Genomic DNA, 25,129 nt, shown 5'->3' with positions numbered 1-25,129 from the left:
GGTTTCTGAACATGATGAGTTGAAGGAACGAATGATTTAGGTTCAGGTTGATGTGGTTGTGAGGAATATTCTTTCATGGGAACTCCATGATGTTGTGCAGGTGGTGGAGATGATTCATGTGGCTTGAAAACTGGAGCCTGATGATCAGCGGGTTTTTCATACTCTTTTTCTGGGAATTGAGCTGGTTTTTCATGATGTTCCACGGGTACACTTGCTATGACAACAGGTTTCTGAACATGATGAGTTGAAGGAACGAATGATTTAGGTTCAGGTTGATGTGGTTGTGAGGAATATTCTTTCACGGGAACTCCATGATGTTGTGCAGGTGGTGGAGATGATTCATGTGGCTTGAAAACTGGAGCCTGATGATCAGCGGGTTTTTCGTACTCCTTTTCTGGGAATTGAGCTGGTTTTTCGTGATGTTCAACGGGTGCACTTGCTATGACAACAGGTTTCTGAACATGATGAGTTGAAGGAACGAATGATTTAGGTTCAGGTTGATGTGGTTGTGAGGAATATTCTTTCACGGGAACTCCATGATGTTGTGCAGGTGGTGGAGATGATTCATGTGGCTTGAAAACTGGAGCCTGATGATCAGCGGGTTTTTCATACTCTTTTTCTGGGAATTGAGCTGGTTTTTCATGATGTTCCACGGGTACACTTGCTATGACAACAGGTTTCTGAACATGATGAGTTGAAGGAACGAATGATTTAGGTTCAGGTTGATGTGGTTGTGAGGAATATTCTTTCACGGGAACTCCATGATGTTGTGCAGGTGGTGGAGATGATTCATGTGGCTTGAAAACTGGAGCCTGATGATCAGCGGGTTTTTCGTACTCCTTTTCTGGGAATTGAGCTGGTTTTTCGTGATGTTCAACGGGTGCACTTGCTATGACAACAGGTTTCTGGACATGGTGAGTTGAAGGGACGAATGGTTTAGGTTCAGTTTGATGTGGTTGTGAGGAATATTCTTTCATAGGAATTCCATGATGTTGTTGAGCAGGAGATGTGGATGATTCATGCGGTTTGACAACTTTAATCTGATGATCAGCGGGTTTTTCATATTCTTTCTCTGAGAATTTATCGTGTTCTGGTTTAACTACCACTTCGTGTGCGTAATGAGCTGGAGAACTGGCAGTAACGGCTGGTTTTTGGGAACTGTGATGTTTAATTGGAAAAGGAAAGCTTTGTGCGTGTTGAGATTTCTCTACAACAGGTTGATGGTCATGCTCAACGTAATGGGCTGGAGCACTAGCAATTAAAGTAGGTTTATGTGAAAGATGATCCTTCTTGGGATGGGACAAATGTGAAAGCTTTTCATCTTGATGCTCTGTCTTAACATAACTGGGCAAAAAGTTGAATTTTTTTAGTAGATCCTCCAAATCATGGCGCGTAGCACAATCTGTACATTTGCAAGCATCTTTATGCATACCAGCGACATCTGTTTGTACTTGTTTCACTAAATAACTCAATCTATCCTTTCTTTCTTCATCATAAGGTCCACTATCACAATTGCTTTTTCCATCGATAATTGTGAATAAAACAGAAAGTGGAACTCTCTTTTTTCTTGCCAATTCCACTAAATCATTTTTGCCTAAAATATCCGCAGCAGTGTCGAGTTTAGTCCTAAAATATGGATGTCAGTTAAGTAATCCACTTTTTGGCACTTCACAGAAATCACTGACTCACCTGTCAGAATCACGAGTAACATCACTATTTGCTAGATTAGCATTGATTGTCACGAGAATAATCAACAAATATAGCACTTCTTTCATTTTCACCACTATGTGAACGAATCCACAAAGAAATAACTGCAAAGAACTTTCTAAGCTCGCATTTATAATGACAAAAAGCTAACTCAAGACATTCTCATTTTGTTTTAATTTGATGCATTTAACAACATCTTTGCACTTTCACTGCAATTTTTACCAAAATCTCTTCATAACATTTCCAACATTTTGCTGTTTATCCAAATAAAAGAACCAAGGCCTACATAGCACCAGTTTTTTGTTTGCCTCTGTGACTTTGTTCTTTTCAATGAAATATTTATATTTTTCTACATTAAACAACATTTTATTTCTATATCTCTGACAGTCAGAATATTTTTTAATCAATATAGTCAATTCAATTGTATTTACGGTGAATGAGCAATTACATGTTTTTTATTACCTAATGTATAATACTTTGATTTAATGTAATCTAAAACTGCTTCTTTTATCCGTCTCTTGTGATCATAATCCGATCCGCTGTGATTAAGATCATGATTTTCTTTAATTCTATCAATTATTTCCATCTCTCTTAAATCTTGCTGTGTAAGATCACCTGTGATGAAAGAGAAGGGATTTGTGGGAAGTCCTTCATGTTGTGGTGCTTGATAATGTTGATAATAATCGTGTCCTGCAGTCTTTCTCTGATAGCTTGGCTCAATAAATTGACTTGGATCCAACATTCCTACTGATGTATGATAATCTGGAATTGCAGATGGCTTGGCATAGGCACCGCTTTCCAGTTCTTCAGAGTTCAGGGCCCAAATATCTTTTTCAGGCTGAGAAAATTCCAGATGCTTATCAGTATTTATTCGCCCATGAATAGGTTGATAAATTTCAGGATGTTTGGTTTGATAACCAGCATCTTCATGAAGATCCCCCATTGGTTTCCAGATTTCTTGTTCAGGCGATGGATATTTAGGAACCTCCATTTTAGGAGTTTCGGGAACCTTCTCTTGAGGAAGCTTAGGAACTGCCTCTTTAGGAGTTTCAGGATTTGTGGTAGGTTTTCTTGTTTTACATCTGCATGATTTAACGATTGTAATTTGGGACGGTGGATTAATATTTCCTTCCATTTTCATTCCTTCTTCAATACTCGGTGAGTTTACATTTTTCTTTTCGTTCTCAATAGTAATATAGACTTTGTAAGGATCTCTTTTTAACCGGATAGCATCATCGAAAAAATTGGGTTCAAATTCACTGAAAAAAATAAGTAAATATTTTATTATTTACTGTTGACCAGATGTTTGGTACCCAAAGGTCTTACATTGCAAAAGGATCCCATACGTCGTATATTGCTTCATCAAATCCTCTGACACTACTGGACACAATTAATATCAAGACCAGGAACTTCATCTTTTATTCCTGTACTAAAATTTTTCACTAAATATTACCAAGATTTTACCCAATGTCCCGACACTTGCTCACTTTTCTGAACGAATTTCGTATAATCATCGTACTTATACTCTATGAATATTTAGAAAATTGAGACAAATTAGACAATAATCATTTCCGTGTTTTTCTAAAGAAGCACGTTTGCTTATTTTTAGAAATTTAATTGTATATTTGATATTTTTTTCAAGAAAGAAAATATTTGGGAGAGATGGTGAGACATCAATATGGCGAACAGAAGGTGCAAAATAAATATTCCTGCACTCACCTGGTTATCCTTTCTTTACACAACAAAATTCTTCTGAAATTTCCGGCTAAGACTTGGACCAAAAACTTTAGGACACTTTTCGTAAATATTTCTAGTGTTTTTCTTGAAGATACAGAAGAAAAAAAAAGATTTTTCTCTGAGATTACAAAACACACACTGATTGCAAAACGCCCATCCTTTGAACGCCCTTTACTGTTGTAGGGTTTCCGTAAATTTGGCGGCATTTTGATGCATTCCCCAATAGGCCTTTAAACATAACCTAAGAAAATAGAAGTATATGCTGTCATAAATGGAACCGGCGAACACGCCTGTGTGTTAATATTTTTAGTGAAAATTTATACTTTTTGCATGAGTTGTAAATGATTTGTGTATCATGGAGCTTTGTTTAAAGACCTCGACAAAATTCCTATCTTCATCTTTAGCAGAAGGGAAAATACAAAATGAAAATGGAGGAGGTGAGATGAAAAGCAAAGCATTTTTCTGGAAATTTTTTTTTTATAATGTGATTCCGTATTTTCTATTAAGATATTATATAAAACATACCTATTGCACATATTTCAGAAAAAATAACGGGAATCTCTAGGAATGGTAGGATTTGCTGGATTGCCTATGGAGCGAACATTGAGGTTATGTCTGTGGTCACCGGGGCGAAAGTTTCCTGCTACAACTTCCAACACACTTTGAGGTGGAAAAAAAAACATTATTATGGTGACTGAGATTCTGATGATGCTTGTTTTGCAGGTCACTTACTCTGAGTATAACTTGTGTGGCAGAAATTAATGTTCCGGACGTAAATACAACTGTCCTGGCGATAGGATTCGAGACATCGGCTTTCGATGGGGTATTGTGCTTGTTTTCCGTACAAGGATCGCGCCCCATTCAACTCATAAGCATTGACGATGGCATTGTCAGTTGCACAGAAATCCAAGTAAGTCATCTGAACAATATTCTCTCGAGATTCGATGGTTGCTTGGCTGTGGGAACCGTTTCGGGAAAGATAGTGCTGGTGAATGTGAATCTCTTGCTCTTCCGATCAAGTCTCTTTGCCAATCAGAATATACTGTGCCATGTTGAACCCAGTCCCTGTACCATTGTTCCGGCTGAGATTTCCCCGGAAGCTTCTGAGAGGATATTCGAGCAGACAATGCGAGAAAAGGTGTTTTTTGGGGTGGAAATATTTAGTGTGCAGGATTCGTCGGCAATTGTCTCGATTCTAGATCTGCAGGAGATAATGATGCTGGCTGTCGGATGCCTAGATGGTTCCTTGATTCTGTATAATCTGCAGAAACTAGAAGCTATCCATAGGGCCTACCCTCCAAAGAAGGATTGTCCCCTGATGAAATTGGCCTCTATAGAACCCGCAGATGATCCCAGGGGACATGTTTATCTCTGGGCCATGCATTCCTGGAGGAATCTGCCCATTGCTGTGATGCACTCAATAACTATTGAGGAGAAAGTCGATGAGAACAATTGCGCAATGTACAAGTATTTCAAGTCCAGTAGACCTTGTTTGACCATATTGAACTACTCCGAGCAGCTGTATCCGCTCGATAGTCAGACTTTCATTCGGCAATTGACTCCGGAAGATCCCCAAACTAGTATCTGCATGCTATCATGGGGATCTGTGGATAGGGGAGGGAAGATTTTAGTGTTTGACCTCAATCAGTGGTACAAGGACCAAATGCCGGAGTATCTTGAATGGCAAGAAAAAGCAAACTTCCTGGCAATATTTCCACTTACTAGGGAGTCTCTACGAAATGTATGGCTAGATGAGAATTCAGTGACTGCTTTCAATTCTATCCAGAGACCAGAAGAACATTTCTATCCAAACTCCCTAACATTTGACTGTGTCTGTGTAAGTGACATCGGAAGCTATCGCTATCATTGGTCAGGATTGCAGAATAGAGCCATTGAAAATTTCATGGCATTTGGACCTAAAGCAATCCTAGAACCAGATAAATGCTTCAATGAAATGCTGGAAGCTGTTCTTCTGCCACAATTCACAGAATTTAATCATACGGCCAGTTCTTCAATCACAGCCAAGAGGGATCTTTTGCTGTCAATTGCCCTGGAGTACAATTGTGTGGGAATTCTGAGGGAGTGTGCAAAAGTCTGGGCTGATGGAAGTCATCTCGGTCGTCAGCCATTTGAGGGTTTATCTCTATCTACACTGACTGAATGGATGTGGCAGAGAGTTGGTGCCATCCGGGAGTGCTGTGATCATCTGTGTGAGTGTCTCTTTGACCTCTCAGGACGTCGTTTGGATGCTCATTCCACAAAAACTTTGGCTCACTGCACGCGTCAACTGAGATTGCTGGCTGAACTTCTGGAAATGATTATCAACTTCTGCATCGACTATATCCCCCATGATATCCAGGAGAATCTCACCGAACAGCTGAAGTCTATGCAAGTGTCAGCGGATTATCAGGAAGTCCTCCAGTGGCTACATAATATGCAACTTCTACCTGAAGGCCCATGGATATCCTCGCCAAAATCCCCCAGGACAACTTCTCAAAATACCCTCCCGCTCATGCCCTATCCATATCCCATTCTCAAGACGTTCTACGACAAGCAGCGCATGGATTTTCATAGTTTGACCAGAAAAGGCAAATTCCACAGCGGAGAATGCAGTTGCAGCCTCCTCTACATCGATACTTTTATCGAGAAGGAGTGCTGTGGATCTGTGCTGAGGAGCAAGTGGCGCAAAAGTGGCGGAAATGGACTCTATCCACCTGCTACTCTCCACGCAATGACCAGCATTTTCCACCTCAGTGATATTCCGGTGGAAAATAAGTATGCCCTTTTCATGTACTTCCTCATGGACTTGGATATGGCCATGAAAAATGACGAGAAGTATATTGAAATTATTAGAAATGTGATAAAATTCCCGGCTGTCTTCAAGATGAGCACCAGTCTAATTAAGACCACTCAGGCTTTCTGGAAGCTAGATCATGGTGATTTTGAGGTGAGTAAAAGTAATTTTTAATGCATTTGGAATGAAATTATTTAATGTCACCTTTTTTTAAATGGTATTTCAGGGTGCTCTTGAGGATCTGATTTCGCCTTTGGGTCAGGACAAACACCTTTCGCAGTGGCAAATGGAACTGCTGATAGAATGTCTCCTGGTGCAGAACAATTTGTGTTTGGCATTGCGTGCTCTTCAATCACCTGGACCTCCAATATCGCCTCTGCTAGAGATGCGATGTCTTCTGGCCAATAAGCTCGTCTGCGAGGCTTTTCAGTTGCAGAAGAGTCGGGGGGATCCATCACTTCTCCGGGAGTTTTTCAGAATGTGCTGGGAATTGAAGTTAATTGGGCAGATTCTCAATTTGGCTCTAACTGAAGCCGATGGAGAAGTTTTGGGAGAATTTTTGCAAAATATTGATTCGACTTTTGCCAGGAACTTGCAATTTTCCTACCTGCTGCAGAGATCAAAGTATATGGAGGCTCTGTCCCTGGTGGCGGAGTTGCAGAAGAGACAGAGTGTTCAGGGAAATGTGGATATGGAAACACCGGGTCTTGTGATGGAAGCGTATAATTCAACAATGACGCCTAGTGTGAGAAATTTATCCCAGATGTTCTTTAAGCAGCACAGCAAATTTCAGCACAAATCCCAGGATCCTGTCCCACTGAGTAGCAATCTGATTAAGCAGAGGAGGAGCCTCGAAGGCAGCATCTATCAGAAATCTGCAGCTGCTGTAGAAGATGCCACTTTGTCGTGGTTATTCCAAGCTAAGACCACAAATCAAATGGCCAGTGCTCCATTTGTTAGGAAGCCCATTCAAGAGTTTCTGCTGAAGCCTGAAAGTAAGATGGTGTATCCTAAGGTGATTGATGGTTCACACAAGAGAAAAATGGACAGGAATTCTCCAGAAAATACTGTTGAGGAAGGGCAGCAGAAGAAATACCGCTACGATGAACACTCTCGACATCTCACAACTTTCCCGCAGAAAAATAAAGCAAATCTGTTTGAGAGTGATCTCCAGCGGCAAATTTCCAAGCTCCAGGAAAGTATCAAGACACAAAATAGCGTGTCTTTAACTCAATCCATGAAGTTCTTCGAAGTTGAATCCCCTGCTGCTAGGGAAGCTGAAGAGGAGCCAGGGGATGTCTCAATGACAGAAGAGAGAACACCTCCAAAATCAGGATCATTCCTGGGAGCAACGGTTCGTCCATCTCTCAGACAAACTCCCAACCGATCAATTACCTCTGCTCAGGATTCGTCAATGGAAGAATTCTTCTCACCAGACTCCTCGAGAGTTGAAACAAGATCATTTGATTCGCCCAAACCCAGGAGATCTCTAAGATCTGTATCTCCAAATGTCACCAAGTCTCCTGGAGTTCCCGAGCACCGGGTAGTGATTGAGAGAACAACCACATTTAGAGAGGAAATAACTACAACGAATTTCTCCGTGACCTCAAAAATTGAAGCAGAGGATGATATTCAGTTGGATGGGGAGGAGAAAAGCAAGGAGCAGGAGCAGACAGTTGTTGAAGCTTCTGAAGTACTTCAAGCAGACCTTCCTGATAGGGTTGTTCAACAAGAAATCTTCGAAATTGTTGAAGGTAAGAAATCTTTATTATATTTTTCCACACAGCTTTGCACTTTGAAAATTCACTGCAATGGAAAAAATGCCTCATCATAAATTTCGCCTTTATGGCTCCGGCACACCTTTTAGATCAGGAAAATTTAATGAAGTTGAAATTCGGATCCCTTTCTTTCTCGCATGTTTTGCATATTTCTATCTCATTCTCTCGCACTCTTCTTCTTCTCTTAAACATCACTTCAAATTCAATTTAGCTCAATTGAATTTGGTATGTGAAAGAATGAGATAGTTATATGCAAAATTTGTGAGAAAGAAAGGGTTTCGAATTTCGGCTTCATGAAATTTTCCTGATCTAAAAGGTGTGCCCGAGCCAATAAAAAGCACCTCTTTGTCTATTGGTCAGATTGATCATTGTAACTCTAATTTTCAGATAACTTTGAAAGTTCAAGAATTTTTATGTGTGGCTGGAGTCTTCTAATCTGTTGCATAGGTTGCATATTTTTTCTTATCAATAGCCGTGACAAAGTAAGAGATGGGATGGAAGTTCTTCAAACTTCTAAGTTTCTAACGTTTCTAACCTAAAAAAAATTGTTTGACCATTAAATGCTTATAAACCTTTTTTTAATTATAAATTAATCATTAAATCGTAGAAGAAAATTACACTTTGAACCAGGATATTTTTGATAAATATTTAATTTTTCAGTTTTTGTGTTTTTTTTATCAATCTATGATCTTTTTTGATTTTTTTGGGGTTAGAACACACATAACCTCCAATTTAAAAAAAACAGGTTAACCCTCTAACGGTGTTTTCTTTAATATGCGAAAAAAAGTTCTAAAACAATGTTTTCTAGGATAATTATGATCACATGCAGTCGAAAAATCTATCCATTCTTCATTATCTTTTTTAGTTTAGGCGCTAGGTGAGAAAATATAAATTTTTTTGAAACTCTTTTAGCTTCTAAAATTCACATTTTTAGTTTTTTTTCAAATTTTTTAAATAAAATATACAAAGTAGAATGACATATCTTTCAGTAAAAAACAAATGTATTTTAGTCAGTTAACTTTAAATCGGTATTTTTATGGAAATTGGAAATGAGTTTTTTTGCACAAATATTATTTGTTGCTTTTTCTCTGACCTGTCACACAAAACTGGCAATAGCAACAAAACGAAGAGTCAAAATGAATTCAAACTTTCAAGAGATGTTTATAAGACTATTACCGAGGACACTATAGCACTTTTAAATAAATAAAACCTTTATTGTCGCTGTAAATGTGATTTTTGTGAAGACCGCCTGGAGGCGGTCTTACCCGTTAGATAGAGGGTTAAAATTGCAAAGTAAATGAGAAAATTTGAGTTTAACTTTACATTCTGGAATTTTCAAATGGTTTTTCTTTTTACATTGTAGTATCTGAAGAACCTACTGCTGCTGAAATCAAAATCCCTGATATTGTGATCACTTGCGAGGAAGAAGATCCTATCCGGGAAGCAGAAGAGGATGTCAGTCCAGAAGCTTCGGATGAAATAAATCCAGTGAATTCTCTGAAGATTGCAGAGGAAGAGACCTCAAAGTCCCAGGAAGATAGTGATCAGGCAGATGAGGAGGAAAGTGTCAATGAGGAAGAGTCTGAGAGTTCGGAGGATATTGCACCACCTTCAAAGAGACTTCTCTTGAATCCAGCTGTAAAGTTTGCTCAGAAGAGTTTAATGAAGTCCCGGGAAGAAAGTGTGTCAGAAGAGGAAGATTTGGAGTCTGGAGAAGAGGATGCAGCAGTAGAGGAAGATGCAGAAGAAGATGATGAGGAAATTGAAGTGGAAGGGGATGAAGAAAATGATGAAGAGGAGAGCGAGAGTGAGGAAGAAGTTGAGGAAGTTGCGAAGATTTACAAATCCGTTAAGAAAACTGAGAATGACTATACAGAATCTGAAAGTGAAGAAGAAAATGAAGATGACGAAGAGGATGACGAAGAGGACGATGAAGAGGACGATGAAGAGGATGGGGAGGAGGAAGTGGAAGAAGAAAGGGTGCTAGATGTAAGAATTCCATTCCGGAAACCTTTGGTTAGCAATGAAGTTATCGATATTCTGGACAGTTCTGAAGATGAAGATCGTCACTTTGAGGAACCTCAGAAGGTACTTGAGGTTCCAAAAATCACAGAACCTGACACAGTGTCCCAGGAAGCTTCTTCCGAATGTGACAATCCGGACGTTCAATCTGAAGATTTGTATGCCGATTTGGAGATTGGAGAGGAATCGCAATCCCATAAGGATGAATTCAATGATGCTTTGTTGCTTGAATGTCCATCTGAGAGTCAAGATGAGCCAATGGAAGTGTCAGGAAAGGAGGAATCTATTGAGATTCACAATCAAGGAGCTCTGATGACTACAGTCTTTTCCCATGGGAATACTTTTGAAGTCAGGGAACTTGAATCACCACAGGAAGTTGATGAAGAATCTATAGAAGTTCACAATCAGGCAGCTCTCCTCTCAACTGTCTTCTCGCCGGATGATTTAGAACCAATTGGATCTGAAGAACCTTCCATGGAAGAGATTAATCCAGGAGCAACAATTACAGCAATATTCCCAAATGAAGCTCATCCGGATATTCCAGAAGAATCTACAATAGCTGACATAGATAAAGCTGTTATCTATGACGAAGATGAGGATATTTCCTTTAAATCTTGCAGACAAGAGGAATGTAGCAAGGAAACTGCTCAATCAAGTACCTCAGAAGATAAAACAGTAGCTGTGAAAGATCCTGCGGAAGCGAGAGATTCGCAACTTCCTGCAAAAGAAGCTTCAGAAACTGACCTAGCGAGAGTGGAAATTCATGAAGAAGCACAGGAAACAGCAAAGGAAGAATTCAAAACGACAGATGAAAGAGAGGAAGTTATCGAAGTTATTCCTCCTCCAAAATACGCTTACCAAACCACGGACAAGCAACACCAGGCAAAAGATCCAACAGCTCTTGTCCAAGACGATCCTCTTGAAGTCTCAAACAAAGATTCCAATGATGAACATTTAGCAGACACTTCTGGATCGAATTCTAAGATTGCTGATAGGGAGGAAGTTGTTGAAGTAATTCCTCCTCCAAAAGTCGCTTATGAAACTACTGATAAGAAGACTGAAGGGCAAATGCCAGCAGCTGTTGTTCAGGAAGATCATCTCGCAGTGTCAAATAAAGAAAAATCTGGACGAGATTCTGAGATTTCTGACCAGGAGAAAGTTGTGGAAATAATTCCTCCTCCAAAAGTCGCTTATCAAACTACTGACCAGAATACAGAAGATAAGAAATCTTCAGCTGTAGTCCAGGCAGATCGTTTCGAAGTTGCAGAAAGGGATGAAACTCCTGAACAAAATCCTGAGTCTCCTGAAACTTCAGAAAAGGAGCTGAAGAAAACTTCCAAGGAGGAAGCAAAGACCACAGAACACGCTTCTTCCCAGGAAGCTAGCGTGAAAATTCCAGATGTTCAGTCCATGGAGACAGAAAGTGAACCAGCCGAGCAAGTTCCAGAAACTTCTCAAGAAGAGCCATCTGTTTCCAAAGTTGATCAGACGAAAGATGATATCACTGGCATTTCAGAGGAGACCCAAAAAAAGGAAAAATCTGCTTCACCTGACACAAAATCAGAAACTCATGAAAAAGGGGCAGAAATCGAAGTAAGCGACAAAGGGAGAAAAAACAAGAGTCAGAACAGAACAGCAGTTCAGTCGAAAGCGAGCAAAGGTAGAAAAAGATCATCATCTACGGACGAATCTGAGACGAAAAAACCTACAACAAGGAAGACCAGAGCTGCTTCTGTGCCTAAAATGTCGACAATTCCTGAAGAGAATCCGATTGAGATTGATGAGCAGCCAGTAAAGAAGAGGAGGAGATCTAGGGCTCCGTCTGAGACTAAAGATACTCCTCTGCCGGCTGGAGTTACAACGCGTCGCAAGTCTCTCCTACTGGAACAGCAGGATTCTCCGGGGAATACTCCAGCTAGGATTATGACCAGGAGGCGCTCGAGTATTCAGCAGGAGGATTCGCAAAGTCCGGCAACACCAAGGACTACAAGAGCACGTTCAAGGCCTTTAGAAGCTGTTGCTGAGCATGATGATGATACTCCAGTAACCAAGCCCAGAAAGCACAGGGCTCAGAGCGAGGATCCCCAGGAGGCTGAGAAAACAATAACGCGATCTCGTTCAAAGACGCCTTCGCAGTCGCCGATGGTGGAGGGAGGAACTAAGAAAACGCGCTCACGAGCTGGTTCAGTGGCTTCTAGTGATGCTGGTCAGGATGATACTCCATCCAAGAATCTGAGAGCTCGGAAGAGGTCTACCGATCAAGGAACACCCGAAGAGGATGCAAGATCCGATTCGAGCTTTGTGACTAAAAGACGCAATATCAGGGCATCTTCCAAGCCACCAACTGAGCCAGATATCAAGGAAGAGGAATCTGGAGATACTGCAGAAGCTGCAGAAATTTATTCTGACACTCGAAGGCTCACAAGAGGGCAAAAGGCTGTTCTCGAGAAGGTGTCCAGAACAGCCAAAAGTCCTCAGGCTAAGAAATCCAAGGGATTGAAAAAGGTGGCAGCACATGAAGAAGATGGAAGTGATCAGGAATCGGTTGTGAGTGAAAAATCCACTCCGGAGTCAGTGAAATCAAAGGGAAGTCGCATCAGCCGAGCTTCCAAAGCATCCACAAGAGGCAAGAGAGGAGTTAGTGTAGAGGTGAGGTTCTTTATAATAGTATATTCCTCTTTTTAATAACCTGTTCCTAACTTCTAGTCAACCACTAGCACTGGCTCTAAGTCTCGCGGAAAAGGAAGGAACACATCTAAGGAGCCTGCTCCAGAAACTGATGATGCCCCATCGCGTGCACTGAGGAAGCGTAAGCAGTAATGCAGTTCTATATTTTAAATTATCTTGAAATCCTTGAAATATTCATTTTTTTATGTTACTCTGAATTTTCCTGACCAAATAAATTTCCGTTATTTTCGAATTTGCCGGCGAAATTTTCAATAGCCTTTTGCGAATATCCTCAGTGGTGCCCAATGAATGGTGTGGTTTCTGGCAGCACTAGTGACAGGGGAAATTTCCACAAAAATCCACGTGAAAATTAATATTTATTTTAGCCAATTAATTAGGTAATTTTCCGTGTGATTTTCAGCGTGAAAACTCTCTGAATCTCTTGCCGAGGTGTCTATCTGTGGATTTGTGTGATTTTTGGGTATAAAAAGTGACTTTTGTGAGTGCAGTTGGATCAATAAATCCTTTACCTTTTTTTCGTACGAGAAGAGCTCTTTGGGACTGTGAGTTTTATCGATTGGTGCCCAAGAAGAGCTTTTTCGGGAGTTTTCTTGCTACAAGTGCTTGTTTAGACGTTTCCTTGTGTGGAATTTAGTAGTAAATTGCATTTTTGATAGTAAAAAATTGAGTGCGTGGCTTGAGATTGAGAGAAAGCAACGCTAAAGGACAGCCATAACCTCACATTTTTTCCCGAATAGAGAATTTTTTTGGTAGGAAAAGAAAATGCCATCTGAAGCAAAGAAGCGTGAGGCTCAACGCAAAAAGGAGGCTGCAAAGAACCGACAGAAAGCCGGATCATCAAGTGCGGGAGCTGAAAAGAAGGAACAACCCCCGCAGAATGGAAGTACATCGAATGGGGCCACGGAGATGACAGAAGAGGAGCGTCTGTGTGCAAAGTTGGACGAGGAGGCAAGGATTAGTGCCGATGCAAGAGCCTGTACTGGCACAATGGCTCTCCATCCACGTTCCAGAGACATTAAACTGGCCAATTTCTCCATAACCTTCTTTGGCTGTGAATTGCTGCAGGATACAATGCTTGAACTCAATTGTGGACGTCGCTATGGAATCATTGGGCTCAATGGTTGTGGAAAATCTTCGTTGTTGTCTGTGCTGGGAAACCGTGAAGTACCCATCCCTGAGCATATTGACATCTTCCATTTGACTCGAGAGATTCCAGCCAGTACTAAGTCAGCCCTGCAGTGTGTGATGGAAGTGGATGAGGAGCGTATTAAATTGGAGAAATTGGCTGAAGATCTGGCCCAGTGTGAAGATGATGAGTCTCAGGAGCAGCTAATGGATGTCTATGATCGTTTGGATGATATGGCAGCTGATCAGGCTGAGGCTAAAGCAGCTCGAATTCTCCATGGATTGGGATTCTCCAAGGAGATGCAGCAGAAGCAAGCTAAGGATTTCTCCGGAGGCTGGCGCATGAGAATTGCTCTGGCCAGAGCTCTCTATGTCAAACCTCATTTGCTGCTCTTGGACGAGCCAACAAATCATCTTGATCTGGATGCATGTGTGTGGCTGGAGGAAGAACTGAAGTCCTACAAGAGGATTCTCATGATAATCTCTCACTCTCAGGACTTTCTCAATGGTGTCTGCACAAATATTATACATATGACCAAGAAGCGCCTCAAGTACTACACAGGAAACTATGAAGCCTTTGTGAGGACACGAATGGAACTGCTGGAAAATCAGATGAAGCAGTACAATTGGGAGCAGGATCAGATAGCTCATATGAAGAACTACATTGCACGTTTTGGACACGGATCGGCCAAATTGGCCAGACAGGCTCAATCCAAGGAGAAGACATTGGCTAAGATGGTGGCACAGGGATTGACGGAGAAGGTGGTGGATGACAAAGTGCTCAATTTTTACTTTCCCTCCTGCGGAACGATTCCACCGCCCGTGATTATGGTGCAGAATGTGAGTTTCCGCTACAACGACACATCGCCCTACATCTACAAAAATTTGGAATTTGGCATTGATTTGGACACGAGACTAGCCCTCGTGGGACCCAATGGGGCTGGCAAAAGTACCCTCCTCAAGCTCCTCTATGGTGATCTTGTGCCCACAGCCGGAATGATCCGCAAGAATTCTCATCTGCGTATTGCCAGGTAAACTTTTGATTTAACCCGTTTATAGCACGCCTTGAAAATTTTGAAAAGTGCAAAGTTTAATGTTTGCAAAAACTCGAAAATTGCAAAGTGAAATTTTATTCTTGCTCTTAAAAAATTGTGGAAGTTAGGCACTTTTGAATTGGGGCATCTTTCAAATGCGGGTTTTCTGCTATTTTTAAATGGAATTGAGCCTTGTTACAAATGAGAACTAATGGTGCTATTCCAGTGAAAAATGAACATATGTTACTTAACTGATCTCAAGTGCTTCTACATAATCGACTTTTCTTTGAATTTGTTATTGTTTCGACTGTTTCATACAGAACACGGCAGGGACTGAAGAAAGCAGTCGAGACAAGAACCAATAAGTACAAAGAAAAATCGATAATGCAGAAGCATATTTGAGAACAGTTAAGTTTTGAAAACATGCTCATTTTTCATTGAAATAGCACTTTACTTTGTTGATATTCTTCATAGATTTTTTTTTGCTAAATTTAAAACACTATGGGCAGTATTTTGACAGGATAATTGCCTGTAAATAAGTATTTTGACAGGATAATTGCCTCCAGCACACCTTTTAGATCAGGAAAATTTCATGAAGTCGAAATTCGGATCCCTTTCTTTCTCACATGTTTTGAATATGTCTATTTCATTCTCTCGCAGTCTTCTTCTTCTCTTAAACATCACTTCAAATTCAATTTAGCTCAATCGAATTTGGTATGCGAAAGAATGAGATAGTCATATGCAAAACATGCGAGAAAGAAAGGGTTTTGAATTTCGATTTCAGGAAATTTTCCTGATCTAAAAGGTGTGCCGGAGCCATATAATTAAAAAAGTCAAATTGGGTTGCTAGAGATAAAAAAATTTATTTAAAAAGCAATATAAATAGCATAAACTTTATTTTGACCAGTAAAAAAATGGTCTGTAAAAAGAATCAATTTTGTCAGTGTTTTTCAGTTTCATACAATTTTTTATGTAAACAGGTACCATCAGCATTTGCATGAGTTGCTGGATCTGGACTTGAGTCCACTGGAATACATGATGAAGGCCTTTCCGGAAGTGAAGGAGCGCGAGGAGATGCGAAAGATTATTGGGAGATATGGGCTGACAGGGCGTCAGCAGATCTGCCCGATGAGGCAGCTGTCGGATGGACAGCGATGTAGAGTGGTGTTTGCATGGCTGGCATGGCAATCGCCTCACATGCTGCTCCTGGACGAACCGACTAATCACTTGGACATGGAGACAATTGACGCTCTGGCAGATGCCATCAATGACTTCGAAGGCGGAATGGTGCTCGTCAGTCACGATTTTAGGCTGATCAACCAGGTTTGAATCTATTTGTCGTTTTCGGATTAGAATTAATGTTTTTTTTTTTTTTGGATTTCAGGTGGCCGAAGAAATTTGGGTATGCGAAAATTCAACAGTGACCAAATGGAAAGGAAATATTCTCGACTACAAGGATCACCTCAAGTCCAAGATCCAAAAGGAGGGGGAGAAGCGTGAAGGTGGCAAGAAGAAGTAATCCCATTGATGGAGATATCTCTCGATATTTGCACATATTCTATTTCACAAACAACTTAGAAGTTTCAACCCATTTTCCCAGGACTTTCCGGAGGTGAAAATAATAAATTCTTGTGTATTTATTTGAAATAGTATGATGAGAGCGCAAGTTCAATAAATTCCGCTTGGAAGTTAGTTTCCCAGATGAGTCTTTATTTGCCCTAGAAGTTTATGAGTTCCCCAAGACCTCAGGAAACCAGGTATTTCCGGCCGAAGAGCTGCGCTTTCTTGTCAAATGTTACCGAACGGATGGGTGTATTCTTGGTGTAGAAGGGATTCATTGAGTACTTGATGTAAGTCTCGTACATTTCCATGAAGAAGGTTTTAATGCCCTCATCATTCCGGGTGTCATGAACCATGAGGAATCTCATGTGGCTGGCTGTTACAAAAGCTGACACGAACCACTGATTGAACTTATCTATTGACTTTATGTACATGTTGTTGGTCTTCCATTTGTGCTCATCTACTAGATCAAGGGCTGCATGGGCAATAAATTGGTTGAGATGCCTGTGATCCTCTTTCTGGAAACAAGAAAAGCAGAAAACATAAGAAAATTCCCTGGGGATTAATGCAAAAACTTTTACTTAATCGTAACTTACTTTCTGCTCTTTGTTGGTGCTGGCGAATTCCATCTCAAAGATTGGGTTGTCATTGTGACCCACTATAGCGAAATAATAATTGCAGGACATTTTTCCTTATGATTTTTTATATTTGAATTTTGTTATTGATTTCAGCCTTTTTTCTTCTTGTTCTTCTATTTGATGTTGCGCTGTGGCTGTTGGACTCGGATCGGATCGGACACTCGCGATTCGGTTTCTTCGGCTATTATTCGGATAGCCATTTCGCTCCCTCCCGCGCATCGCACCTTGGATATTAAAGTGGCAAATTGAGGATTTGGTTTGAGACAAGAGATCACTTAAAAAATAATTTTAGTTTTTCTTATTAATAATAAAATATTTTAAAAAAATCATGCCTTTCCTTTTTACTAGTAACACGTATGTATAATGTTGGATGAGTTACAGAATTTTTATCTGGCAAAGAAAAATATTTACTCACACGGTAAAAACTTTCGGCCACTGACCAAAATATTGGAATAAACTTACTTTGGAACAAATATTTTTGAAACAAAATTGTATCTGAGGAGGACATTTTAATCCCAAATACATACAAATTTGTTCTAAATTCTAAATACAGTAGAACCCCGCTATAGGTCATCGCTCTATCTATAGTTCACAATTTATCGACCGTTGATTTCAAAACATTGATTTTAAATTAGGTTATGTTTTTCAGTACGCGACATGCAATGTTGTCATAATTATTTTAATATTTTTGGAAAACTTTATTGAGTAATTGTGATAATTGCGATAATTGTGATCCATTATGAAGAGAGCGAGGACAAGTACCACAATCGCAAGAAAGTGGAAGCCGACGAGCAATTTCAATACAAAAAGTCGTTGATAATTTTAAAAAATGACATGGACTACGATGGCGACTCTGCAACCCAAGTGTCAAATCTGGAACCAAATACAGTAGGCAATGGACTATAGCGAGGCTCTACTGTAGATAGAAATTTGTCCCAAAAATTTGAGTATCCGTGGACGAGCTAATTTTGGAACAAATAGCTGCCAAATTTTTTTTACTGTGCACAAAACTCCCTCCCTCACCCTACCGTGAAAAAATCATTTAGAAATCAATACGTTAATATTTTAGCGTTTTTAGCATTAGTTACGAACAATCTAATCTAAACTGTTTCGATGGTTTCGGTAAAAAGAAACATGCAAATATCGTTTTCAAACAATTTAAAATTGTAAATCGTGGCAACAAAAAATGAATGATTTTTTTTTGATTTTACATCACAACGGATTTCGACGGTTAAATGTCCTCTAACCTCAAATTTTAAATTTAACCGCCAGAAAAATTTCCTAAAGAAATATATTTTAGTCGAAATTAATGCAGTAATTCCTGTCCCCTGACTGATTCAAAATCCCTCTTGAAGATTACATATTCTAAAAAAACACACAGAATCACCACCGTAGTAGAAGTACAGTGCCCGATTTCTATCCATATCGGCGTAATCCAGACTTTTCTATCATTAGAATTTGCAAAGAAAGAATCACGCCTACCATAAGCTGATCTACATTAATTTTATCTATTTTTTTGTTTGGGACACTACCACTAGCGCCAACAACGGTTGATAGCTAGGCTAGATGTAAAAAACGAACCGTTAGTTTGTTTTCTTCTGCAAAATATTGCGGACATGGCGAATTCTTGTGATCTTATTTCTAGCAAGAATTAGGCCAAAATTATCGTTAAAAGGTGTTTCAGTTCCAAAATGCTTCGTGGTGCACGAACTCCCAGTCTGGGATCCGTGCCCAGGAAGCGCAGAAAGTTCAATTCTTTGATGCACTCGAGGAAGGTTAGGAAGAAACAAGATGTCTCCCCCGAAGGGAAAAATCCCATTTTTCACGGGATTGACAAGGTTAGACAATAATTTTGCAATGTTTTTAGTAGGTTTACGGGTCAATGTTCCTTGCAGATGGACGATGTAGAGAATTGGTGGAATATGGAATACGAGAGGGACATGTACGAAGCAATGAAAGTGAGTGAGAGGGAAAATCGTCCTGCACTAAGAATGTTCGATACCACAAGAATTAATCACCTCAGGGAATTGCGAACATGCTTGGTGAACTTGCAGAAACACATCACTGAACATGAGCAACTCAGTAGGAATACACTGCATCTAGGAGTGTATATATTTGATGTAGTCCTCAATACATTCACTCTTCCGGATAGCGGCATGTACTTTGTTGCGGGAGTTTGTTTGATCCTCGCAGCAAAAATGGAAGATAGGGATTTATCTGTGCCCAGCATTGAGGCATTCGATAGTTACCTAAATTTACAGACTCACACAAATTCCGCTGAATATGCCGCAACAGAGTTCAGCATTATGAGGATGCTAGATTTCAAGATGATCATCCCAACTGCAGTCACATTCACGGATTACTTCGTTTGGATTGTGGTAACTGTGCAGGATTATGAGGATCAGCGGTTTCATGAAGATTTCCTTTTTCCCACATTTGAGGCATTTCTCGAGAACGCTCATATGTTTGTACATAGATTTCTGGATGCTACGCTGAGTGATCCTCTAATGGTACAGGAAGTACCATCGAAGGTGGCTGCAGCGTGTCTCTTAGCCACCAGGACCATCCTTCGCCTAACTACGATCTGGCCGCAAAATCTCATCCACATCACTAATTACAAGGTCTCTGATATAATTTTCTGCGCTTCCAAGATCATGAATCTCTGTGATACACCCAAACCCGATGAAGAGGTCGTGGTGTGTTCTCCGGAATCCGGCTACGGAACTTCCTATTTTAAATCTCCGAGTTCTGAGGACTCTTTCGCAAACCATTCCAGTGATGAATTTATGTCCGTTGATGAATAGACAGACATCATGTTGAGTTCAATAAGGAATCCTATCCAGTAATATAATATTTGAATTTATATAACTTTCTCAATTTTCCTAAAATAAAAGATAAAATGGGTAATTCATTGAAAATGGCGGGAGATTATCGTCTTGCGTATCTGACGGCGAAATGATGACAATTGCTAGTACCGGCACTCAACACCTGTGGCGCTAGTATACATGTGTCGTGTCGAGTGTTTTTGATGGTGTTTTTTTCTGAATAAGGGAGATAAAAGAAGAGAAAATTTTGCGAAAAATAGTGCAATAAATAGGAGTGATATGATTATGGAGAGGAAAATCAAATTAAAGACTCTCAATAGTCACATCACATGCAAAATATGCCGTGGATACTTTATCGATGCCACCACAGTTACCGAATGCCTGCACACTTGTAAGTTTTGTCAGAGACCCTTCATATTTTGCTACTTTTACCTACCTTTTGGTCCTTTTTGCACCCAAATTCTACTTTCCATTTGTTCTGGACATACCAGGGGAGATTTATATAGTATTTCTAATAAGAAAAGTACTCTTTTTCTTCGGCAAAATAACAATAACAATTTGTTATTGAGGTTATGTTGTGCAAGGACTCCCATGATGTAACTCCTTTATTGGTGGGGGAAATGGGAATTTTCGGGTTTATCTCACGTTATTTCTTTTCCGGAAGTCTGCAAAAGTTGCTTGGTGAAGCATTTGGAGGAGAACAACACATGTCCTACTTGTGGCAATGTCATCCATCAGTCGCATCCGCTCCAATATATCAGTTTCGACAGAACAATGCAAGATATCGTGTACAAATTGGTTCCAAATCTCCAAGACAGTGAGTATCCACTGCCCTTTGTTGTGATCAATTGCAAGTCCTCTGACCTTTCCCTATCTATATGAACTATTTTTAGATGAGATGCGACGCGAGAGAGAGTTTTACAAGACAAGAAATCTACCCTGCCCAAAAGACCTGCCGCAAAACCACGAACTGGAAGAAAGTGGAGCTGATAAGCTCAATGAAGCTCATGCTGAATCCGATTACCATCGTCAGGATGAGCAAGTGAACGTGTGCTTAGAGTGCATCAGTAACAATTTGAAAAATCTCAAGAGACGCTTCATCAGATGCAGCTCCCAAGCAACAATTACGCATCTCAAGAAGTTTGTGGCCAAAAAGGTGTTGAATGGAATGGACAAATACAGAGAGGTAAGTAGTTTTGCCTCGTATTCCCCTCCCCTTCCCTTCCACGAAAAATTCTCATTGGCCTCGCTTTTGCTGGCTAGGTGGATATACTGTGCAATGATGAACTCCTGGGGAAGGATCATACCCTCAAATTCGTCTACGTGACCAGATGGCGATTTCGGGATCCGCCTCTGCGACTGCAGTACAGACCTAGAATAGAACTGTAGAGTCACCATTGTCCACACTGACCCATCCCATGTCACCCCATAGATCTCATTTCGTGTCCCTTCATCCTTTCATCCCCATTAGCATTTATACCCTGGATACCCTTCCTTCCATATTTAATCCTGCGCTAGGGATTCAGGATAAATTGTAAGTAGTGACTATATTTTGATTATGCAGGAAATTTTATCAGATTTTTTTTCGAGAAAAATACAGTACTGTGTTGGAAATAGTAACGCAGAGATAGCTTGAAATCGAAACTTATAATCACAAAAAAAAATAGTACTAGTAGATAATTTTTTAAATCTTTTATTTTATTTATTGGGAAAGGATCACAGAATTTGTTAAGCATTTATTTTTCAAGAGTTGTGTAGATTTTAAAATTAAAAAAAAAACATCATTTTTGGGAATATTTATATCACAAATATTAAATTGAATAATATGGTGAAAATGTTTTAAAAAATCGTATATTTTATTTTATTTATTTATTTTTTAAATGTTTTAACTGTGTTATCACACTTGCATATTAAAATTTTAATATGATTCACATTAATTGTCGCTGGTGAGAGTCCAAATGTGTAATTTGTGTGTTTGAATCATTTTATATTCAAAATTTGATCTATTTGTTGATAAAAAGGTAGACTTGGCCCGCAAAATTTGATATAAATGGATTTATAGCATTAATGCGAAAAATTAATGCGATTTTCTCTTTAATTTTTTAATGTGAAAAATATTTATGCTTTAGGTAAATTTAAAATTATTTTTGCAGGCCAAGTCCACTTCTTTATCAATAAATAGAAAAATCCCAAATATTAAGTGACTCAAAGACACAAATAACATATTTGGACGTTCACAAGTGACAATTAATGTGAATCACATTAAAATTTTAATGTACAAGTGTGATAACGCCGTAATAGGTAGATCAAATAAATCTTAGGTTTAGTTTTCTGGTTAGTGCCGGCAAATTTTTAAATATCATTGTTCTAATTTCCTTTTTTTTAAATAGAAAATGGCTAAATTTGCTCATGGCGTTAGCATTACTTTTTCAATTTTGGGATATTCAATCGATTTTAATTTTTCTCTGGATCCATCAAATTGAAATCGGATATAATTGTCTCCTTCTGTAAAAAATAGAAAATTGAAATTTCAATTCTCATTTGACAGAAGGAGATTTATCTGATTCCAGTTTGAAAAAGTGAAATGTAAAGTTTCAATAAGTCCCGGGTCAGAATCCCCTTTAGGTCACCAGGAATTTTTCTGGCGTTAAAGGTGTACGGATTGCATTCAGTGTGCTTCACTGCACTTGATTCCACGGGCATGGGACTGACAACCTCATCCCGTACAAGAAAAAATAATAATGCATGTCTAGAAATCCCCTTGCGGGAAGGCCTTGGTCCTTCATGGAATGTTGTGCCAGCATTATTATTATTATTATTAAAGTTTCAATCAATTGAATTTCAATAAATTAAAATGGTGTGCTAAGTGCCTAATACAATAGAAATAAAATATTAAATATTGACAGTGTCATTAGATTTTGACTGATGTTTAAAACGCTAAAAACTGGCGTAGATTGTCAATGTAGCATTTTGATCACGCCCTTTTCTAGCCAAAGAACGCAGTGGCAATTGTACGCACTAAAAAAAAAGGATTTCTTTGATATGTGGGATATTGAAGCAAATTGATTACGTTTCTGTCGAAAAAAAACTGTCAATTTCTTTTCAATAATGCCAAATATGGAAATAAATTTCTCTAATTGCGACCATTAGGGGAAGATGGGGCAACTTTGACTGGGATTAATATATTTTTAAGGGAAACTGAGTTTTAGCATGATGTAATTTAGGTAGATAAAACAATTGCGGATCCAAATAAAATAATAGTAAGGACCAGCTTCATTTAGAAATAGGCGAAAAAATCAAGTAGCAATGCAGCCCCACAGTTGAAAGTAGCCCCACCTCCTCCTATGTTTTGTTCATCTAAATTCACAAAAAAAAAAAGAGATAAAATCGAATTATTTCATTACACATTCTGATTGAGACATTGAGTTTTGTGTCTGAAATTTGAATTTGAAATGTTTAGCAATCTGTTACTTGTAATCTTAAAAGCAGATTATTGAGTAACCATATTAGCTTCCGAATGTTCCAGTCTTCGAATATTTGAATTTTTCGGATTTCTCAAGAAAATAGGACATCACTTCTTGTTCGAAAGCAGTTCACCAGATATTACACAGTAAACACTCTCCGAATTGGGTATTAAAGAAAAAAGAGCCAATTGAGTGAGAATCTATTGTAATAATTTAGCATCAACAAAAAATGACAAAATGTCTTTTATTAAATCACATTCTAATCACAAGACAATAATTATTCTGGTTATTTAAAATGTTTCTTATATGTGCGAAAATGAACTTTTAATTTTTTTTAGGTTAGGTCGAAGTAAAAAAAAAATTTAAAACGCAAATTTATCCGTCGCCCTTTTTCAATGCTTGATTTATTTATTATAAAAGACGATTCTAATGCTTCTGACAAACCTTTTAGATCAGTATAATTTCTTAAATCAAAATTCGCGTTTCTTTTTCAAAAGATTTGCATAAGTCTATCCCACTCTTTCATTAGTAAGTAAAATTAATATTAGTATGCAGATGAACAAAGTCATTGCATTTCAAAAAGTTTAACGCCCGAATTTCTCTCTAATTCGGGTGACAGTTCGATCCCAAATACACGAATTTGAAAGAGTCTACTGTAGTAGTGTAGAGGCCATAAATTGTCTATATCGACCCGAGTGAGTCCGTCAGCCTTATATAAAATAGAAGAAGAACAGGCCATAAATTAGATTGAAAGGATTGAACTAAATTGAATTTGTTATGATGTTCAAAAGAAGAAGAAGAATGGTCCTGAAGATTGGGGTAGACATATACAACACGTTTTTAAGAAAGAAAGGAATGTGAATTTCGATCATATGAAATCTTGCTGATCTAAAAGGTGTGCAAGAACCATAAAGTTTGAAATTTTGTGTGATCTAACTTCGAAAAAATCATCTCTTAATAGAACACTACTTTTTATTTAACAAAAAAGTTTCTCAAAATATCAATCCAAAAGAATTTAACCGGGTAGAACTCGGCAAAACAGATCGTATTTGGGTTTTGATAAATTTTTCTGCTTCCTATTAAATGCCGCAGGAAAATGCAAAAAAAAAAATTAAATTGTATTTTTTTATACATAAAAAATCAATTTGAAAGTTGATCTCATTTTATTATTTTATATTTATTTATTGTTATACAAATTAAACAACAATATCACATTTTCGATTGATTTAAGAAACTATTCTCTGTGCTAATATTTTCGACACAAGACTGTAAAAGAATATCGCTACGTACGAATATTTTCCTGAATGTCCTAAAAACTGCAAAAATTTAACTTTTAGACTCCATTAAACATCACAGTCCAAGATTTCCTCATTCCCTCCTTCCCATTTTACCCTCAAATTGTACATTATCTTCATTATTATTCTTATATATAATTATATGAATTTACATTATGATAAATTTTTCAAGTATTTGTGTCCCTTGTGTCCAGTATCTTACAAAAAGAGAAAAAAAAAACGTGTAATTTCTTTAAAAAAATAATAGTTAGATGAAAAAGAAACTTTTTTTCGTGTTGAGATTTCCTTTGTAGTAAATGCTAAGGATATTGAGAAATTTACATTCTTCTTGGAGCAGAAGGTAACAAAATAAGATATAATCTCAGAATTTTAGTGGATTTTGTTTTGGTCTGCCCTTGAAAGTAATTGTGTTTTTTTTTGTGCAAGAAAAAGTAACAAAAATTTTCAACATTGAAAATAAAT

The 25,129-nt window shown here is 38.6% G+C and overlaps 6 protein-coding genes across 7 annotated transcripts; 4 read left to right on the top strand and 2 right to left on the bottom strand.

Annotated features, from left to right (window-relative positions):
- Positions 1–2,020: 2,020 nt before the first annotated feature.
- On the bottom strand, positions 2,021–3,178 carry LOC129799513 (uncharacterized). The gene is made up of 2 exons (XM_055843465.1): positions 3,034–3,178; positions 2,021–2,966 (listed from the first exon to the last, which is right to left on the bottom strand). Exons 1-2 carry the CDS (start codon positions 3,120–3,122, stop codon positions 2,135–2,137), a joined length of 921 nt encoding a protein of 306 aa, XP_055699440.1. The 5' UTR covers positions 3,123–3,178; the 3' UTR covers positions 2,021–2,134.
- Positions 3,179–3,689: 511 nt separating this feature from the next.
- On the top strand, positions 3,690–12,958 carry LOC129798783 (protein ELYS homolog). Its single transcript, XM_055842125.1, has 6 exons — positions 3,690–3,881; positions 3,988–4,111; positions 4,168–6,391; positions 6,465–7,992; positions 9,380–12,687; positions 12,745–12,958. The coding sequence occupies exons 1-6, from the start codon at positions 3,800–3,802 to the stop codon at positions 12,856–12,858; spliced, it is 7,380 nt and encodes a 2,459-aa protein (XP_055698100.1). The 5' UTR covers positions 3,690–3,799; the 3' UTR covers positions 12,859–12,958.
- LOC129798786 (ATP-binding cassette sub-family F member 2) lies at positions 12,955–16,585 on the top strand. 2 transcript variants are annotated; one of them, XM_055842130.1, is made up of 4 exons: positions 12,955–13,103; positions 13,464–14,882; positions 15,866–16,208; positions 16,270–16,585. In XM_055842130.1, exons 2-4 carry the CDS (start codon positions 13,489–13,491, stop codon positions 16,402–16,404), a joined length of 1,872 nt encoding a protein of 623 aa, XP_055698105.1. In that variant the 5' UTR covers positions 12,955–13,103; positions 13,464–13,488; the 3' UTR covers positions 16,405–16,585. The 2 variants fall into 2 exon arrangements, with proteins under 2 accessions (XP_055698105.1, XP_055698106.1); XM_055842131.1 differs by having other exon boundaries at positions 13,024–13,362.
- On the bottom strand, positions 16,424–17,223 carry LOC129798796 (probable trafficking protein particle complex subunit 2). Its single transcript, XM_055842145.1, has 2 exons — positions 17,042–17,223; positions 16,424–16,963 (listed from the first exon to the last, which is right to left on the bottom strand). Exons 1-2 carry the CDS (start codon positions 17,129–17,131, stop codon positions 16,631–16,633), a joined length of 423 nt encoding a protein of 140 aa, XP_055698120.1. The 5' UTR covers positions 17,132–17,223; the 3' UTR covers positions 16,424–16,630.
- A 1,397-nt stretch (positions 17,224–18,620) lies between these two features.
- Positions 18,621–20,001, top strand: LOC129798791 (cyclin-J-like). Its single transcript, XM_055842139.1, has 2 exons — positions 18,621–18,921; positions 18,979–20,001. Exons 1-2 carry the CDS (start codon positions 18,775–18,777, stop codon positions 19,885–19,887), a joined length of 1,056 nt encoding a protein of 351 aa, XP_055698114.1. The 5' UTR covers positions 18,621–18,774; the 3' UTR covers positions 19,888–20,001.
- Positions 20,002–20,062: 61 nt separating this feature from the next.
- On the top strand, positions 20,063–24,831 carry LOC129798795 (polycomb group RING finger protein 3). The gene is made up of 4 exons (XM_055842144.1): positions 20,063–20,299; positions 20,573–20,725; positions 20,802–21,094; positions 21,172–24,831. The coding sequence occupies exons 1-4, from the start codon at positions 20,188–20,190 to the stop codon at positions 21,295–21,297; spliced, it is 684 nt and encodes a 227-aa protein (XP_055698119.1). The 5' UTR covers positions 20,063–20,187; the 3' UTR covers positions 21,298–24,831.
- Positions 24,832–25,129: the final 298 nt, after the last annotated feature.

The sequence above is a fragment of the Phlebotomus papatasi genome, chromosome 1, assembly GCF_024763615.1.
Source record: "Phlebotomus papatasi isolate M1 chromosome 1, Ppap_2.1, whole genome shotgun sequence".
Lineage (NCBI taxonomy): Eukaryota > Metazoa > Arthropoda > Insecta > Diptera > Psychodidae > Phlebotomus > Phlebotomus papatasi.
The sequence above is the reverse complement of the archived record's forward strand: the minus strand, read 5'-3'. Positions and strand labels throughout refer to the sequence as shown.